At 35.2% G+C, this 20,658-nt stretch overlaps 1 protein-coding gene across 1 annotated transcript in view; it reads left to right on the top strand.

Moving 5' to 3' along the window:
* The window catches only part of CTNND2 (catenin delta 2), a 974,829-nt gene that overhangs the window by 218,001 nt on the left and 736,170 nt on the right, over positions 1-20,658 (top strand). The window contains exon 2 of the mRNA XM_044665508.1: positions 8,411-8,523. Within this exon, the coding sequence (XP_044521443.1) occupies positions 8,411-8,523 (113 nt within the window). The remainder of the gene's footprint in view (positions 1-8,410; positions 8,524-20,658) is intronic.

Genomic DNA, 20,658 nt, shown 5'->3' with positions numbered 1-20,658 from the left:
GGCTAAAGGAAAGGAAATGCTCATCTGTCAGTCTGTTTCCAAGGCAACTCTTTCAAAATTTCATTGTTTTGTATCCTACTCATTGTATTCGTCAGATTAGGAATAATGTCCCGCAGCCATATAGAACATTTCAGGGGGCCACATCTGGCCTGGGGGACCATAGTTTACCCATCACTAGTTTAGTCAATTTCCTTAATATTTATGTTATATGATACTATCAACTTGCCTCAAAATTTTACAGTAACATTCTGACTTAATTTCATGGTCTCCAACAATAGTGAGTTATGTGCTGAACAGGGACACAGCTTAACAAAAACTCAGAAATATCATTAGAAATACCTACAATATTTATTAAACTGAGTGGATTTTTGCATCATCAGTAATGGACAATTTGAATATGAACTCTGAGATTTTTCTGATTGTATGTTGTCTTGCCATCAGTGAATCAGGATAAGCTGAATAAATAGCATGTATCTGAACAAACAAGACCTGAATATGGGGTCTTTTTTCTTGGTATGAGGAGCAAAATACTAGGTCAAGATATGGCAGCAGAAAGAGTGTGTAGGTTCATGACACATAAACATTTGCAGCCCTGCAGAATCAAGGAACAAGCTGGGAAATGGAGATTTTATTTCATCTTTAAATGTTTTTAAAAGGCAGTTTAGGAAAGGTGCCTGTGACTCAGCATCAATGTGCTAAGCCTGTCATCTGCTGTCTGGCTGTGTGCTCCAGGCAATCCCAATGGTTGCTTAAACATCATAATGTCAATTTTATAAACTTTCACGGACATCCATTTGTCAGAATTTTGACTCACTGATGAGGTCTCCACAGATTTATACCTGACAATGTCTTGTTCAGCCTCATCTTGACATCATAACTTGGATTTCATAGATTCATATTGACATTTTGCATTTGTCTTTCTGATCTGCTGTCATTTGCATAACCTTTCAGTGTCATTGCATAGGGTCTCTTCCTTCACATTTGACAACACAGTGTACCTCAATAGGACAAAATTAACATTGTCTTGAGATAGTGATGATGAATTCAACTCATAGCTTTTGAAGAGGAATGAGAGATGCTACCAGGAAAAAAATATATATATGGACTGCCTTTGCCAGATTGGCAAAAAGAAAACAGATTCTGGGAAGAAATGATATATTAAAACAAGGGAGCATTAAACAACACCAATAGAAGGAAATCTGTTCATTGGGTCCCAAGTAACCCCAAATATTCCATTTTGTGCTCAGACTCCTGTTCAATTATTTGTTAATTTTCACATATTCAAGTGACTAGATTTTTGACTAGCCATTGGGAATCTTGAGAAGGATAAGAGAAAGGGGTGCATTAGAAGTGGTAAAGATTAGATTGGTGAGGTTTGGGAGTGGGGAGAGATTAAAAGAAAAGAATAGAATGAAAGGGACCACCCATCTCCCATGAGTGGCATGAAAATACTGAGCATTTGGCTTATTCCAAAATGTCTCTTTGCCCTTCACACTGCACAGTAAACAAAGTTGAAAGAACTGTCAGCTTAGTTTAGAAGCACTGATTCACAAAATAATTTGCAGGTTGCTTCTGCATTGAGCCCCTGCAGATCACTTTGAATAATCACATATTTCGTAGGAAAAATAGAACTATCTGGTCCAATGAGGATATTTGGTCTACTTGCCACACAAATTTTCCTTTATTTTCATGGAAAAGTCACCTGAGAATGGGGTCACTTTGAAGAGCATCATTTAGAGGTAGAAAATATCTAAAAGTTTAGATGACCATATTTTATATATAAAGAAACTGAGTCTGAGTAGTGAAGCAATATTTCTAGTGGCTAGAATGTTGCATTTGAAGTTAAGAAAACTTGAGTTCAAATCATTCCTCAGACCTTTTTTTTTTATTTGTATAACTAGGGCTTAAAATCTCAGTTTCAGTCTTCTTATTTATAAAATGAGGATAGCCATAGCTTTCATAATTCACAAGATTATTGTACCAAATGAGATAATGTATATAGTGTATTTTGCAAACGCTGAAATGATATATGAATGCCTATTAGTATTATTGTTTGCTGCTGTCATTTATTAGACTGATGATAATAATAACTTTTATTATTGTTATTGCTTTTATTTACCCAAAGATATGCAACAACTGAGAGGCAAAGTCCCTGTGACAGAATCATTTCAAATTTGCCATTACTTTTTAAATGGTGACTTCATGCTGGATGTCCCAAATAAGCTGATTATTTGAATACATTTAATTGTAATATTGTGTTATGATATGTTATATTATGCTATAATAATTAAAATTATAAATAAGGTTTTATAGCTTAAAGCTGAACTAAGACTTTGGGGCATCCTGTAAAGAGTTCTACGCTAGGTTTTAGGATTCCTGAATTTGACTTCCAAAACTGTTACTAATTGGTTGCATGACATTAGAACTACCTCTCTGGGGACTAGTTTCCTCTTATTTAAAGTAAAGGGAATGAATTTTGGCTTACAAAATCTATGAAGATTCTTATACCTCTGTAATACCAACGTACATTGAAAGGCTTGCGAGGTGCTTAAAGTGCATAAAGAAAGATAAAGCCCTGATTAGTCATTATGATATCTTACATCTATAAATAAAGTGGCAGGTATCAATTGCCCTTTTTCATAAATTAAGTTGGTGAATTACTAAGTAGGTTTCTATGACTGTTCAAATGCCATCCATGAGAAAAAAGAAGCTATTTCAATTTCCAGTGTCTTTTACACTATGAATCTCTCTTTTGAATAAATGAGTTGCTAGAACAGTTTAATGCTCTGAAAATAGGAGAAATAGAAACTAGATGGGTAACCTTATTGTTATAAGGGATATACAGATGAATTCTATCCTGGCCTCAGATAGTTACTGGCTGTGTGATGCTGGGCAAGTCACTTAACCCTGTTAGACTCAATTTCCTAATCTATAAAATGAGCTGGAGAGGTAAACCACTCTAGTACTTTTGCCAAGTAAACCACAAATGGGGTCATGAAGTGACAGACACAACTGAAATGACTGAACAACAGCAGATGATGAAACTTCCTTTAACAATGAAGATTGGCATCTTCTCTGCTATTTTCAGCCTTAGAACATTGCCTAGAACAGTGGGGAGTTAAGTCCTTTGTCCAGACTTTCACAGTCAGTATGTGTCAAAGGTGGGATTTGTATCCAGACCTTCTTGGCTCCCAGGGCAGCTCTCTTTCCACCATGCTACATTTCCTCATAAGTCACAGACCCTCAGGAAATGACTGTGGCAGTAATAAATGAAATATAATTCAACAAATAATTATTTGCTGTTTTAGTGTTTGCGACATAGCATCAAGAATTAGGGAAGGTGCAAAATTGAGAAAATACATAAGACTTGTTCCATAATAGTAATCTCATGAAGGTATTACGCAAAGATATCAAATAATGGATAAGTAGAAAGGTACAAAACAAAGTATTATGAAGTCTAGTGAATAGAGTGCCAAGCCTGATATCAGGAAGTTCTGAGTTCCAGTCCAGATCCATTCTTAACAGTGTAATCATGAGTAATTTATTTAACCTCTTCTGCCTCAGTTTCCTCAACTGCAAACATTGGATTATAATTGCACCTATCTCTCAGGGTTGTTGTGAGGATCAGATATGATGATATTTATAAATGGCTTAACATTGTGCCTGGCACATGGGAGGGACTTGATAAATGCCGACTCCTTTCCTGTTTCATCCCTGTTCCCTCCTATATAGACTGGAGGAGGAAAGTCATTATCAAATAGGGACATTATGGAAGGCTTAATGGAGGATGTAACATTTGAATGATAGTCAGAAAAGAAGATGTTTAAAGCTTAGAGAACAGTAGAAACAAAACAAGGAAATATAGGATGTGCTCATAGGTCAGAAAGTAGTACAAACTGACTAGTGGACATAGTACTTAGCAGGAAATTGTGTAACCAGGAAAATAAGGTGATTCAAGATTGTAGAGGGCCTTGAATGCCTAGAAATAACTTCTTTACTTTCCAAGTTGAACGTAGCTGTGAGGAAAAACATTTAAAAGGTGTCCACATCTACTTTTGTATGAAGTAAAGAAAAATGAGCATGAATTTACTAATGCAGAATTATTGTCAAGCTGTAAAAGACACATTTTTAAGTTTCCCTATTATCTTTATTCATCTATTACAGGAAATAATTCCCTAAGATTTATACAGATAATTTGTTAGAGGTGAAAATATTTAAGTTCTATCTTAAATTGTGATTAATTACATAATTTTAATATTCTCCTGTTCCTATTTTCTAGAGAACTATGTTATAGTTTTAGAGAAAATTAATTTCTAAAGATTATGTATGCTCCAAAAATAGTATTTATATGGCTCATCATTCAACTATCTTTGACTTAAGTCTTACCCTGACTTCCTTTGTAGCAGGGAATTTTTGCAATCTCTCTCCTTTTCTATCAAGATTTAAAGAATGAAGTTTAGAGGCTGGAAGCAAATTGTGTGGTGAAAGTGAAGGGATGGAGGTAGGATGGTAGGATGGATGGGAGAAAGGAGAGAGGAAGGTAGAGGAAGGGAAAGGAAGGTAATGGCAGCCCCAGCTGGGGAAATTGACCAGAGCCCTCAAATGAATGATCAGAGAGCAACTTTAGGGTTTGAATAGCTAGGTTTTATTTTAATTAGAAAGGGAAAGGTCTAGGGAAAACTAGGAGGTAGGAAGAAAGGGAAAAAGGTGCTGAGAGAGGGATATCTGGGTCTCAGGTTAGAAAGCATTGTTTCCAGGGTGGAGAGAGTTAGCAAGACCTGGGTAGAGAGAGAGCAGAGCTCAGTGCAGGGAGAAAAGGCGCCAAACTTTCCCTTTTATACTTTCTCTGACACCTCCTACAAAGGAAGTGTGAGGTGTCAGGGGAAGTTGTAGCAGAGAGCATTTGGGGAGTTGTAGTCTCCCAGGGCTTAGGATAATTCCAAATGACGCAAAATTATGTCTTGATTTTCTGAATTGTTAAGTTATTTTTTGGTCATGTCTGATCTTTGTGATGTTGTTTTGGGTTTTCTTGGCAAAAACCATGTAGTCTTTTGCCATTTCCTTCTTCAACTCATTTTAAATGAGGAAACTGAGGCAATCAGATTTAAGTGACTTGCCCAGGATTGCAAAGGTAGTAAGTATATGAATCTATATTTGAACTCAGTCTTCCTGACTCCAATTTTGGCATTTTATCCACTGAGCCACCTGTCTATTATCTGAGTACCAAGTCTAAATAAATGTAGTTCATTAAAAAAAAATGTTGACCACCAAATTATGAGTATAGCAAATCAGGAGGGATCTTTACCAAGGTGCTGCTAGGATTGCAATATGTGATGGTAAAAGAGCTAAGTTTCAGATATTTTCAAGGATTGAATAATACTTGAATTATAATACATAGTGGATAGAGAGCTTCTGGAATCATAAGACCTAGATTCAAATCCCACCTGAGACATTAATTGGCTGCATGACCCTAGGCAAGTCATTAACCTCCTTATACTTACCACATTTCTGTAAGACTTTAAGTTGCAGATCAAATACTAAGTTCTTTTGGCAGATACAATTCCCTTATTAGGAATACTCAGTACCAAAGAATTCACAGGTCCTGTATCATTTCAATAATAGTTCATCTCTGTGCAAGTGGAAGAATTTGTTACACCTGAGCTACATTCCCAGCATCCTTTAAAGTTACATCCTCATTTGACATACAGAGGCTTGGGAGATAAATTTGGCTGAGACCCACCTGCACATCTCTGATAACCAAATTTCTGATAACCAAAGAGATATATGTGTGCCCTTAGTTTACAATATATACCTTCCATGATGTGCCTACATGATAATCAGATGTATTTCTATGTGTGGCTACAGAAAAATCATTCTTAATAATTTAATTTAATCCGATGAACATTTATTGAGAATTTACAATGGGTACCAAAAGAGATAAATATAAATGACACTGTTATTGCCCTCTAAGATTTACCATACAATTGAGGGGGTATACAAGAGTACATTTCTAAACATAAATGGAAAGTAGAACATAAAGGTATATGGCAGATCTGTTGGGAGAAGTAAGCAATCACTTCCACCAGAGGAAGAGAGAAAAGATTTCATGATTAAGATGGCATCTCTGCTGGGCCTTGAAGGATGAACTTGCTTTCAGATGTCATATCTGTAGGTACAGAAATATTGACAGGAAGTGAGAAAAGGATTCCAGTTATAAGCTAAGGAACAAGCAAAAAAGACAGAAGCCCTTGTTGAAACAAATAAGGAATAATATGCATGTCTGATGACTCATTCTTTTCAAAATTTGCATTATGATTACTAAATTGTACTCACACGAGAGGCAATAGGACCTATGTGACAGAGCTAGCTAGCAAAGGAGCCAAGGAGACTTAGGTTCCAGTCTTACCTCAAATATATCCTGACCCAGGACACTCTGTAAATCACTAAACCTATCCATCCCAGTGACCCTATCCCAGACCTTCCCCCAAGCTCCTCACCACTTCAAACAACCTTCTCCCAACCCCCAGCAACTTTCTCAGACTTTTAAATTGCAAATTAGATTGGTAGCCAAAGTTTCTCACCAAATGTCTCCTCCCCTATCTATAAAATCACACAGGTCAAAGATGCTATTTTACAGAAAAGATGACCACATATTTTCAGTCAAATATGCAATGAACTTTGTGATTTTTTCACCAGGGGAAGCAAGTTCTTCACTTCCTCCAACATAGATTGCCAATATCTGTAATTTAGAAAAAGAGATCCTAGGAAGCTGCTTAAAGTGCAGAAAAGTTTTAATGAGTGCCTAGCATCACCCACCTAGTCCTTGTATGGGAGTAATTTGAACCCAGATTCCTGTCCCAGAATTCAAAGTTCACTCTAAATTGTATATATGTATGCATACATGTAAATTTGTATATGTACACACTCATATACTTATATAAAATTCAGATGTTTTCATTTTTGCACTTTTCCCATATAATTATACTACTCTGTATTGCAAAGTAAATATCTTTTACTATTCTTTTGGTGACATGCATTATATCCTTCCTTCCACTTCCTCCTCCTCAGACCATTGCAATTTTTATGATTGTTTTCTATATTAGAATGTTCGGTCCCAGTAAGCAGGTTTCACGTTCACTCCTGGCATAGTATGCAAAGCATTGGAATGCTACTGGTTATTCCTGTGATTTTGTTTTTGTTGAATTGTACCTATCCTTTTACCTTTGTACATTAATGGAAATTGTATTTTCCACATGAGAGTTAAAAGGAGGACATGCTTTTTAAAGAATAAAGTAGATTAGGGAGTAAAAACTTATTAAAATTTTAATGACTATGAGACTAAGAAATTCCATCTGAATTGTTTGTTATCATCATATCATCACTGAAGAAAATGACCCAGTAATCTATTTGTGATAAAGTTATACCAAAACATTAATTTATGAGATGAAAAACTCAATCAACCACTAGTTGCATTTTTTATATGATGTCAAAACAGTTTCTTTTTTTTAAATCACATTGACACATAATATTCAACTAAAGGGAATGAATTCATTGAAAACATATTTTTGGCATTATGTAGACATAGAATAAATCACATCAGTTGGCAATCTGAAGAGTAGGTTTTACAAACTCAATATCTAATGATCACCTACTTGTTACACACTATGCAAATCTGTGTTTTTGTTCATTCGTTTTGTTTAATTTTTTCTACTGCCTTGAAAAATATCACTTAAAAGTTATTATTAATTCAAGCTAATTATGAATATTTCAAATGTAGATATTTGAAAATATAAGGAATAAATTAAAACATAAGGCCATTGACTAATAGGATACTAATTAGTGTTATATTTGGGGACCTTTGAATTCTTGAAAATACTGTTATTAGTATTCATTATTAAATGAAAATTCATGAGGTAATTTTTAATAATCATTTTAAAAGGATATTTATTCTTAGGGGTGATTAGAAAGGTTTTTGTCATGTAAATATGTAAATGGATATTTAATTTTAAAAAAAAATCTTACTAATTAACCTGTATAGAAATGCCACTTATCGGGTTTATAGTGCTACAAAATCATAAAACAAATTGAGTAAAAGAATCAATTTATTTCCTTTTGGGGGCTTCAAAAGGGAAAAGATGTGTTAGTCAAGTTTAAATGTATGTGACTAGGTTGCTTATTATTTCAAAGTATTTAATGGTATTTCCTGTCCTGAAATGATTTGTTTATTGCACATATTCAGTGACTGGTTTTATTAACTCCTGGTGATTTCTTGAACCCTTCACATTGTTCTCAAGAAGTATCTGAAAATCCTGTTTCTTCCTTTATACTTGCCTCCCTTTGCTCATATCCCACTATTCCCATTCTCCTGTTCACATAGCTCATGGAATGAATGTTGGTCATTTTATTTCAGGAACTACAGTTTGAAAGACTGACTCGAGAACTGGAGGCTGAACGCCAGATTGTAGCCAGCCAACTGGAGAGATGTAAGCTTGGATCAGAGACTGGAAGCATGAGCAGCATTAGGTATTGTACTAACTGCTCTTTTTGCTCTTGCTGCAGTGAGTTGCCATTGATAGGAAATTGTGGTGTTTATCTTCTTGTTACACACTTGGCAGTGGGACTGAAGCATTCAGTTGGATGCTGGAAAAGACCATTAACTGGCAAGGTTTATTACGGGCATCTGTTATGGTGAAAGTAATGAATTCAATGTATGTAGATTCCACCTCATTTTGTATAGGTCAGCCTAGAGGAAGGCTACATTGGTGACTTGCTAGCACCAGGTGATGCCAAATTAGATTCTTCATCTTTTATTATTCTAAGTGATCCAACAGGAGGACTTATTAGTGTTAGAGGGGAAAAAAAATCAAATGAGATGAAGGGGGAAATGGTGTATTTTTTAAATTGTGGAGAGAAAGCACTTAGCTTTCTATTTATGTTTTATTGCTTATTTGTTTTCAGTTTCTGAAGAAAAAAATACAAGAAAGGTTATTTTATTTGGCACATCTAGCTAAAAATTATACATGATCTTTATCCCATCAAAAATGAAAAAAACTACCTATGCATATATATCTATGTATGTATATGTGATTACTGATGTAAGTAAATATTCATAAGGATAAATTCCCTTTTTCCTGGACTTGCATAGGATTGATAGCATTTGGGAGGATATTCATCCTGACTAACTTTATTATATTGTCAGTATAATACACACCTAGAGAAAACTCTGATGCTTTAATTCCCATTTTTCAGGTGTGTTATTTTTATTTAGTTGTTTCAGGATGTTTGCGAGTTCTATATTATACTACCAAGGTTTAAAGACCAAAAATTGGAATCTGGTAGAAAATTGTGGCTCTGTTATCTGAATTATTTTTAGTCATTTTCCAGTCTTCTCCAACTCTTCATGACCCCATTTGGAGTTTTCTTGGCAAAGATACTTGAGTGTTTGCCATTCGCTTCTTCAGCTCACTTTATAGGTGAGGAAACTGAGGCAAAGAGGCAAAAATTATTTAAAGGATTTGTCCAGAGTCACACAGGTAGCAAGCTTCTGAGGCCAGATCTGAACTCAGAAAGATGGTTCTTCCTGACTTTGGGTCTGGCATCTAGCCACTATGCTACCTTATTTTTCAGAAAAATTAAAAGAAATATTCAGAAATGCTACATGTCACTTCTCTGATGAAGATATGATACTATTATTAGGAATAGGCTTGTAAACAACATTTGAAAAGAGACAACTGATGGTATTCATGGCATCTTTCATTTATATTATACTATTTTTTGTTTCATTTTGACTGATGATTAGTGAGTAGTTGTTCAAAATCAATACTTCTGTCTGGGCCATCCATTTATTGCCATAGTAAGATTTTAAATGATATACCTTCTTTAGATAACTGGCAGAATATAGCAAGAGCAAGGAAAATGACTCAGGGAAAAGGATTTTAAAAAATATTTTAAAACTATTCTCTGCTTTAGTGATTGTACAAGGATTTAAGTGGAAGGAAAGAACACATGAGAGCAGATTTTAAAAAATTATTTGCCTATACATATGTATGTGTATTTGTGTCCTTCGTATCTGATGATAACATTTACTAATGGCCAAACTGCTCAAGAAGCTGAATATATAAACTGCTTATTTTATAGTCACTGTTCTGTGACATTTATCTTGAATTAAGTCTGATATCATGCTGCTAATTATTAGTCTTCCAATGAATGTATTGAATTTCTCTCATTTTTTTGATTTGTCATTCCTCGGTGCACTTATCTAATAACAGAACCAAATAAATTGACAACTTTCATCTTTGCACTTTCTGATACAGATCTTTCTTTATGCAGGGTATCTCTTATGTACCCTAATTTTAAAAAGTCTCAGTCTTAGGGGCAGCTGGGTAGCTCAGTGGATTGAGAGCCAGGCCTAGAGACGGGAGGTCCTAGGTTCAAATCCGGCCTCAGACACTTCCCAGCTGTGTGACCCTGGGCAAGTCACTTGACCCCCATTGCCTACCCTTACCAATCTTCCACCTATAAAGTCAATACACAGAAGTTAAGGGTTTAAAATAAAAAAAAAAAAAAAAAAGTCTCAGTCTTTTTATCTTTTTTAGTAAAATTATTTTATTACCAATCAAAAGTAATAACAATTTTCCACATTAGTTTTGTGAAGTTATATGATACAAATATTCTCCCTCTCTACTTTTCTTCTTCCTTCCCAGAGATGTATATAATTTGACTTGGTTATACATGAATTATCATGCAAAACATGTTTCTATATTGCTCATTTTTGCAAAGGAATCATCATATAAAGCCAAATCCCCCAAATACTCAAATCATCTAAAGTGAAAAATAGTATGCTTTGATCTGCATTCCAACTCCAACATTTATTTCTCTGGAAATGGACAGCATTCTTTTTTTTAAACATTTATTAATATTCATTTTTGACCTGTTTACATGCTTCATACCCCTACTTTCCCCTTCACCCCCCCATTCTCCCCCACCCATGGCCGACTCGCATTTCCACTGGTTGTAACTTGTGTCCTTGTTCAGGGCCTATTTCCACATTGTTGTTAGTTGCATTGGTATGGTCGTTTCGAGTCTACATCCCCAATCATGTCCACCTCAGCCCATGCGTTCAAGCAATTGTTTATCTTCTATGTTTCCTCTCCTGCAGTCCTTCCTCTGAATGTGGGTAGCATCTTTACCACAAATCCCTCAGAGCTGTCCTGTGTCATTGCATTGCTGCTGGTACAGAAGTCCATTACATTCGATTTTACCATAGTATATCAGTCTCTGTGTACAGTGTTCTTCTGGCTCTGCTCCTTTCGCTCTGCATCAGTTCCTGAAGGTCTTTCCAGTTCATATGGAATTCCTCCAGTTTATTATTCCTTTGAGCACAATAGTATTCCATCACCAGCATATCCCACAATTTGTTCAGCCATTCCCCAATTGAAGGGCATCCCCTCATTTTCCAGTTTTTTGCCACTACAAAAAGTGCAGCTATAAATATTTTCGTACAAGTCTGTTTATCTATGATCTCTTTGGGGTACAAACCCAACAATGGTATGGCTGGATCAAAGGGCAGGCAGTCTTTTATAGCCCTTTGAGCGTGATTCCAAATTGCCAGCCAGAATGGCCAGATCAGTTCACAACTCCACCAGCAATGCATTAATGTCCCAATTTTGCCACATCCCCTCCAGCATTCATTACTCTCCCCTTCTTTCATTTTAGCCAATCTGCTAGGTGTGAGGTGGTACCTCAGAGTTGTTTTGATTTGCATTTCTCTAATTATTAGAGGTTTAGAACACTTTCTCATGTGCTTATTGATACTTTTGATTTCTTTACCTGAGAATTGCCTATTCATGTCTCTTGCCCATTTTTCAATTGGGTAGTGGCTTGATTTTTTACACAATTGATTTAACTCCTTGTATATTTGAGTAATTAGACCCCTGTCAGAGTTTTTTGTTATAAAGATTTTTTCCCAATTTGTTGTTTCCCTTCTGATTTTGACTACATTGTTTTTGTTTGTACAAAAGCTTTTTAGCTTGATATAATCAAAGCCATTTAATTTACATTTTGTAATTTTCTCTAACTCTTGCTTGGTTTTAAAATCTTTCCTTTCCCAGAGATCTGATAGGTATACTATTTTGTGTTCACTTAACTTATTTATAGTTTCCCTCTTTATATTCAGGTCATTCACCCATTCTGAATTTATCTTGGTGTAGGGTGTGAGATGTTGATCTAAACCTAATCTCTCCCATATTGTTTTCCAAATTTCCCAGCAGTTTTTGTCAAATAGTGGATTCATGTCCCAAAAGTTGGGCTCTTTGGGTTTTTCATACACTGTCTTGCTGACATCATTAACCCCAAGTCTATTCCACTAATCCTCCCTTCTGTCTCTTAGCCAGAACCATATTGTTTTGATTACTGCTGCTTTATAGTATAGTTTAATATCTGGTACTGCTAGGCCCCTTCCTTCACATTTTTTTTCATTATTTCCCTTGATATTCTTGATATTTTGTTATTCCAAATGAAATTTGTTATAGTTTTTCCTAATTCAGTAAAGAAGTTTTTTGGTAATTTGATAGGTATGGTGCTAAATAGGTAAATTAATTTGGGTAGAATGTTCATTTTTATTATGTTAGCTCATCCTACCCATGAACAATTAATGGCTTTCCAATTGTTGAGATCCAGTTTTATTTGTTTGGAAAGTGTTTTGTAGTTGTTTTCATATAATATCTGTGTTTGTTTTGGTAGATAGATTCCCAAGTATTTTATATTGTCTAGGGCGATTTTAAATGGTGTTTCTCTTTCTACCTCTTGCTGCTCTAATGTGTGGGAAATATATAGAAATGCTGATGATTTATGTGCATTTATTTTGTATCCTGCCACTTTGCTAAAGTTGTTGATTATTTCTACTAGCTTCTTAGTTGATTCTCTAGGATTTTTTAAGTAGATCATCATATCATCTGCAAAGAGTGATAGCTTAGTCTCCTCATTGCCTATTTTGATACCTTCAATTTCTTTTTCTTCTCTAATTGCTATTGCTAGTGTTTCTAGTACTATGTTGAATAATAGAGGTGATAATGGGCATCCTTGTTTCACTCCTGATCTTATTGGGAAGGCTTCTAATTTATCCCCATTGCATATAATGCTTGTTGATGGTTTTAGGTATATACTGTTTATTATTTTTAGGAAAGGTCCTTCTATTCCTATACTTTTCAATGTTTTCAATAGGAATGGATGCTGTATTTTGTCAAAGGCTTTTTCAGCATCTATGGAGATAATCATGTGATTTTTGTTGGTTAGACTGTTGATATGGTCAATTATGTGGATGGTTTTCCTAATGTTGAACCATCCTTGCATTCCTGGTATAAATCCCACCTGATCATGGTGGATGATCTTCTTAATTACTTGCTGGAGTCTTTTTGCTAATATTCTATTTAAGATTTTTGCATCTATGTTCATTAGGGAGATTGGTCTATAGTTTTCTTTCTCTGTTTTTGGTCTACCTGGCTTTGGAATCAGTACCATATTTGCGTCATAAAAGGAATTTGGTAGGACTCCTTCTTTGCTTATCATATCAAATAATTTGTATAGTATTGGGATTAGTTGCTCTTTGAATGTCTGATAGAATTCACTTGTGAATCCATCAGGTCCTGGTGATTTTTTCTTAGGGAGTTCTTTGATGGCTTGTTCAATTTCTATTTCTGATATGGGATTATTTAGGTATTCTATTTCTTCTGCTGTTAATCTAGGCAATTTATATTTTTGTAAATATTCATCCATATCTCCTAAATTGTTATATTTGTTGCCATATAATTGGGCGAAATAGTTCTTAATGATTGCCTTGATTTCCCCCTTTTTAGAGGTGAGGTCTCCCTTTTCATTTATAATACTGTCAATTTGGTTTTCTTCTTTCCTTTTTCTTATTATATTGACCAGTACTTTGTCTATTTTATCTGTTTTTTCAAAATACCAGCTTCTAGTCTTATTTATTAATTCAATAGTTCTTTTACTTTCGATTTTATTAATGTCTCCCTTAATTTTTAGTATTTCTAATTTAGTTTTTGTCTGGGGGTTTTTAATTTGCTTGCTTTCTAGCATTCTTTGTCATACAAGTCCTTCAGAATTGTTCTGAATGACTGTATTGCTGACAGGAGCTCAGTCTTTCACAGTTAATCATTGCACAATATTCCTGTTACTGTGTCCAGTATTCTCCTAGTTCTGTTTATTTCACTCTTTATCAGTTCATGTAGGCCTTTTCCAGATCTTTTTGAAATCATCTTGTTCATCATTTCTTATAGCACAATTGTATTCCATCACCACCATTTACCACAATTTGTTCAGTTGTTTCCCCGATTGATGGACATGCCCTTAATTTCTAATTTTTTTTGCCATCACAAAAAGGGCTACTACAAATATTTTTATACAAGTAGGTCCTTTCTCTTTTAAAAAATCTCCTTAGGATACACACCTAGTAGTAGTATTGCTGGATCAAAATGTATACATTGTTTTATGGTCCTTGGGGCGTAATTCCAAATTGCCTTCCAGAATGATTGGATTGGTTCACAACTCCACCAATAATGCATTAGTGTCCCAACTTTGACACATCCCCTCCAGCATTTATCACTTTCCTTTTATGTCATATTGGCCAATTTGATAAGTGTGATGTGATACCTCAGAGTTTCTCTTAGTTTGCATTTCTCTAATCAAAGTTTTTTCACCTTAACACCATATCACCTTTTGTAAACCTCTAATGTATATTTTTGTGTTTATGGAACACTGGCAGTTGTCTCATTTCTCATGGCAGAGCATCTCCTTCAAAATTTCTAACTTTATTCATTTCTGCCATAATCTAATCATTTTCTCATTAACCAATAAATCTCTACATTTATTAGGCTCTATTAGATGGTTTATAAAAAAAAGAGGGGGAAAAGTAAAGAGGTAGCAATCTGTTAACATCTGGATATATTAATACCACATACTAAAGAGGGAACCTCAAACAGAATCTAATAGCTACCTTCTGTCTTAGTATACATTCTAAACAAAGGCAGCAAAAGGTAGGTAATTAGGGCTAATTGACTTGCCCAGGGTCATATATTTAGGAAGTGTCTGAAGTCAGATTTGAACCTAGGTCTTCCTGACTCCACCCCTGGCTCTACCTAGCAATCCCCTTTTTATGTTTCTTTAACAAAATATTTTCAAAGATATATTAGTGGGCAGCTGCGTGGCTCAGTGTATTGAGAGCTTAGAGACGAGAGGTCCTGGGTTAAAATCTGACTTCAGACACTGTCTAGCTGTGTGACCCTAGACAAGTCACTTAACCCCCAATGCCTAACTCTTACAACACTCTTCTGCCAAAAAAAGCTAAATCATGGGGGAAATTACTAGGCTACATTGAATATATATCTAGAACTCTTTCTCAGACTGTCCTGCAATGACTCTGAGAAAAAGGGAAATCACATTTTTACGATGACTAACGTCTTCATATTGATCTTTACATGCTTTGTGAACTTCCCAGAGTATCCGCATTCATCTATGAGCTGCCAGAGGGCACATCTTCCAATACTTGTGTAATATGGATGAATGCTGTGTAAAGGGATTGATGTTCACACGGGCATTTCCCAAAATCCAAAGATACATTTTCCTCTGGTGCATTGTGTCCTGAACCTTTTCTTGACTTCACCCACTGAGCACGAAAGATTGGGGCTGCCTAGAACTGACTCATTTAGCCTCTAAACAATTTGCTTTTAGCTGTCAATAAGTCATAGAAATATGTTGATGATAGGAGCAGTGATAAATTTCTATGAACATTTAGTTCTGCTTTAAGCAGATAGTTCTTTGAAGCACTTTATGCTCCATGTTTACAAAGTATTTTACATGCATTATCTCATTGGAGCTTCTCCACAACTGCTGTGAACTAGGCATTCATCATTTGTTTCAGTCATTTTCGACTCTTCATGACCCCATTTGGAGTTTCCTTGGCAGAGATACTAGGGTAGTTTGCCATTTCCTTCTCAAATTCATTTTACAGATGTGGACACTGAGGCAAATAGGGTTCAGTGATGCCCAGTGTCTGAGGTCAGATTTGAACCTAGAGATCAGTCTTCCTGATTTCACGTCTGGCATTTTATCCACTATGCCATCTCCCTACTCTGCTCGTAGAGGCTTCTGGTATTATTTAGAACACTTTAGTGTGGAAGGTTTTAAGGTGACCTGTCTGTGATAAGTTTAGCAGATGTCAGACATGGAACTCAAACCCTGATCTTCCTGCTTCTTTCAGTCAACAGACCTTTATCAAGCACTTATCGTTTGCTAGGCATTGTGCTGAGCCCCAGAATACAAAAGACAAATAATCTCTACTTTTTAAAAGTTCCAGGCTAATGGAGGAGACAAATACAAACCACTCTAACCAAATAAACTATACAGGATAAATTGGAGATAATTAACAGAAGGGTAACAGGAGAATTAAGGATGATTGGGAAACCTTGCCATATACAATGGGATTTTAAGAGACTTGAAAGAATTTAAAAGATGCAGTATCTAAAAAAAAATAGATGGAGTATCTTGTACAAAGAACAGCAAATATGCCAGTTACACTGAGCTGTAGAACAAGTAAGAGTATTTAAAGGTTAAGAAGACTAGAAAGGTTCAGGATGGGTTTGGTGTATGTGCAGGTAATAAAACACTTTGAATGCCAAACAGAGGATTCTACATTTGCTCCTATAAGAGATAAGAAGCCAATACAGTTTATTGATGGGCAGGATGTGTTTAGCCCTATGCTTTTGGAAAATCACTTTGGTGGTCAAATGGAGTATAAATTGGAGTGGAGAAACCTTGGGACAATCCAGCTAATCAGTAAACAAATACAGTAGTGTGGGGAGAGAAAGAATGAACAGTCCTGGATGATAGTTGTGAGCCTGGGTAACTTGTAGGATAATGCAGGCACTTGTCTGCAAGATCTCTAAGAGCCTTTCAGCTTCTTTTTATGTTGTAGATTTTCTCTCCTTGAAGACATGACTTTCTATGAGTCTTCATCACTTAGCACAGTGTCTGGCACTCTGGTAAGTGGTTTATTGAATTTACATTTTTGATATTTATATATTTTTTGAATTTTGAAATTAAGGAAATTTAGAAAAGCAAAATTTTCAGTTTTGGACATGTTAAATCTATCTATTTTATCTCTTTATCTATCTACTTTATCTATTTACTTATCTATCAAATTTGGCTGTTCTGAGTCCTTCCAGGTCAGCTGAAGCAAATGTAGGTCTCCACAAGGAAGGTCTTTCTGACCAGTGGCTTGGGGAAGTATCAGTTGAAACTCTGGCACCTTTGTCTCCTATTCCTAAGTCTTTGCCTTTGAAAAAAATACAAAACCAAACCTTACAACCTCATCATTTCCTCCTCTATCCCCTTGACTTCCTCATATCCACTCTTGGCAGCCAAAACCTATCTGTCTGTCTATCTATCTAACTGTAGATATATACCTGTATTTATCTTTCTGTACACACACATACACATACGATACATGTATATGTAAATACATACATGTAGAAAACATATGTAGAGATATGTATATATGAATGTTGACTGAAAAGTCAATAGTTTTAGGCTTTAATACCTTATCAATGCACTTTATATAGAGATATAGCTCTTCCCACACATCAATATTCTAAGGACACATGGGCAAGTATGTGTTTCTATACACAAATATCTACGTACTACTATTTGTTCATATCAGATATATTTTTGCATTGATTCAAACACATGCATTTTAACACAAATGAAAGCTCTTATAGAACTAAATTTCTATCCTTTATAAATACCTGAATATATTTTCCAGCTGAAAAAGCATTTAGGCTACTTCATGAAGCTACTATTCAACTGTGTAGCTTGATATTTTACATTCTTTTCATTGAATGTCATTATTATTTAAAATTACAACAAAAATAACAGGAAAATCTTATCTGAGGTAATGATGCCATTCCTTTGTGGATAAATTACAAATCCTCCAACAAATAGTGTACTGATTTTTAGACAAGAGAATGAGAATATTGAACAGCAATTCTGAGTAAACAATGTTGCAATCATTGTCCAGAAACCTTTTATGCTGCTTGTGGTTGATTATGAAAACAGAATAAATAAAAATTGAAGGATAGTACACTGTATTTGTATGTCTTTTGGAGTACCTGCTGTGTCTAATATTAATGCCTTACTTGATCCTCTAGGAATCAAATTTCACAAGTTGCTCAAAAGAACTTCTTTTGCAAAGAATACTAATGGTCTACTTGTGGCTGGGTTCTTCTGTGAGATTTTATGCATTTCAACTTCATTGCATTCAATATAACTTATCCCTTTTACTTTAGATGATCTATAAGCTTTGATGCTCATCCATTCATGGTATACTTCCTGTCTCTGAGATATATCCTGCAAAAGCTCTGGTTCTAGTTAATCCTTCTATTGTCATCAAGAGCAGGTATATTCTAGGTATATGTGAGTCAAATTATTCATCATAGTCATCTTATTTATCAAGACAGAGCATTAATGCTGGAGGAAAATTTTGAAAACTACAATTCTGAATTGCATCTCTATGGTTTTTAGTGTTTCTCAGCTCTTCCATTTTATCACAATAGCTATTTATCTTGTTAATCAAGGCAGCAAGTCAGAGGGCAGGTGGGTGGGTGAGTTCAACCGGAATAATGGCTTCAGACCATTTAGAAAACTGCCCTACTCTCCAAAATACTATCTTCCCAAGATCCCTAAACAAAGGAATAGTATCTTTATTCATAGTAAAAAAAAGCAAGGAAAATAATAAAATCAAATGTATATTTGATTATATGAATATACCTACCACAGAATATGAGGCTGTAGTTTTTCCCTTAAGCAACCCTTAACCAGTCTCTGAGCAAGACTTCAACTCAGCAAGTTCCTACTATAGTGGAAATAACTAGACTTAGTTTCTCTATCATCCATTGTCGCCTAAAGCAAGTTAATATTTTCCAACACTATTCATGACAGCATCATGAAATGTCAACATCAAATCAATTGAGGGAATCTTGATCCGATGTGGTTGGATTGTCTCAGGCTTCTCTTTAAGGGAAATATTAGCCATCTGGTGGTAGAAACTGACTCATTAGCTCTAAGTCTTAGTAGATAAACAGACAATGTGGTTGTCCACAAGGAAAGACTTTTTCCCCAATGACTTGGGGAAGCACTATAGGAAACCCTAGCACCATTACCCTCTACCACACTTCTTTGCCTTTAGAAAGAAAAAAAAAACTATGGCCACATCATTTCTTCCTCTAATTCCTTGACTTCCTCATATCCTCTCTTGGCAGCCAAAATTTAGCCATCTCCTCATCTGTGATCTACTTAGCATAGCAGAATGAGAATAAAGTGAGGGTGCTACATATATAGTGATTCATATTTGTTTTATAATAATCATTTTAAAGTAATTTCACATTTTATGACCGAATATAACATCAAACTTGTAAAAATACAGCCCACTCACGCACATGGACTCACACTCTGAAAGCCAACTATCAAAGTGGCTTAAAGTCACTTCAGGCTCTGTCAACTTAGAAAATAGACGAGGTGTTCTGGAAGAAGTAGGAGGAAAATTTTTTTTTTCTTCTTCAGTGTCATTTACATTTTTTTTTACCAGATAATGATTTTATCTCAAGAAAGATGTTAATTACATTAGATTAAAAATCTTTCATTCAATACTTACTTGTGGTTCCATGTTAGGCCATTCTATCAATCTAATTCAGTTGCTAGAGGCTAGTTGAAGGTTTTCATTGCTATATTTGGGACACATATGAAAAAAGCACATTTTTCTGACACATCAATCTCACAGGCTGCCAACACATCACCAGGCTATTGCTAACTTGTTGACCTATATTTATCAGTTCCAAAATGCTTTACTATGCTTCAGCTATGGAATTCTGTAGGGGTAACTGGGGGCACCCTTGATCACAAAATGTTTTTATTTTATCTGAGCTAATCTGCTCGGGTTTATGTATAGCCAAGACTGTCAATAGGGCAGGAATGAATTAGAAGATTCTAGTTGGAAATGTGTTTATCCCTACTCCCTTCTCATGAATTTTGGGACAGAAACTTGAAGTGGGTTTTCTGTTGGTAGTTACACATTTCTTACAGAGAGGCTAAAAGGTTAAATTTATTTGCTCTCTGCCAACTTAGAAAAGCTGTTAAAGCCAGCTCTCCAAGTGACAATATAAAGACCCAAGAAAATGAATTTCTTGTGCATGTTCCCTACTCCAACAAAGCCCTGTCTTCTCCAGAGAGAATTCTGAATGCTACCTTCAAGAAAAGTAAACTAAAAGATTTCTTGACTAATAAATGTTCATCCCTAAAATTGACCTCAATTTTAGCAGAATTAAATTATACCAGTCTACGAATATCTGTAATAATAGAAAAACAGAGGAGAAAGTTATCATTTTGTTTTGTTTTATAACTTTATAACTTTGTTTTTATAACTTTTGTTTTATAACTTTGCCAAATGTCATTCTCCCTCCTTCTTATTCATTCATATGTTATCTGGCACATAATGAGAAAAAATTGAATTCAAAAGTCATCCATTTGATGACATCTCTCATTTTCTTTCTCTCTCTCTCTCTCTCTCTCTCTCTCTCTCTCTCTCTCTCTCTCTCT

This window comes from Gracilinanus agilis, chromosome 1 (assembly GCF_016433145.1).
Source record: "Gracilinanus agilis isolate LMUSP501 chromosome 1, AgileGrace, whole genome shotgun sequence".
NCBI classification, from domain to species: Eukaryota; Metazoa; Chordata; class Mammalia; order Didelphimorphia; family Didelphidae; genus Gracilinanus; species Gracilinanus agilis.
Note: the sequence above shows the minus strand (reverse complement) of the source record. Positions and strands in the feature narration are given on the sequence as shown.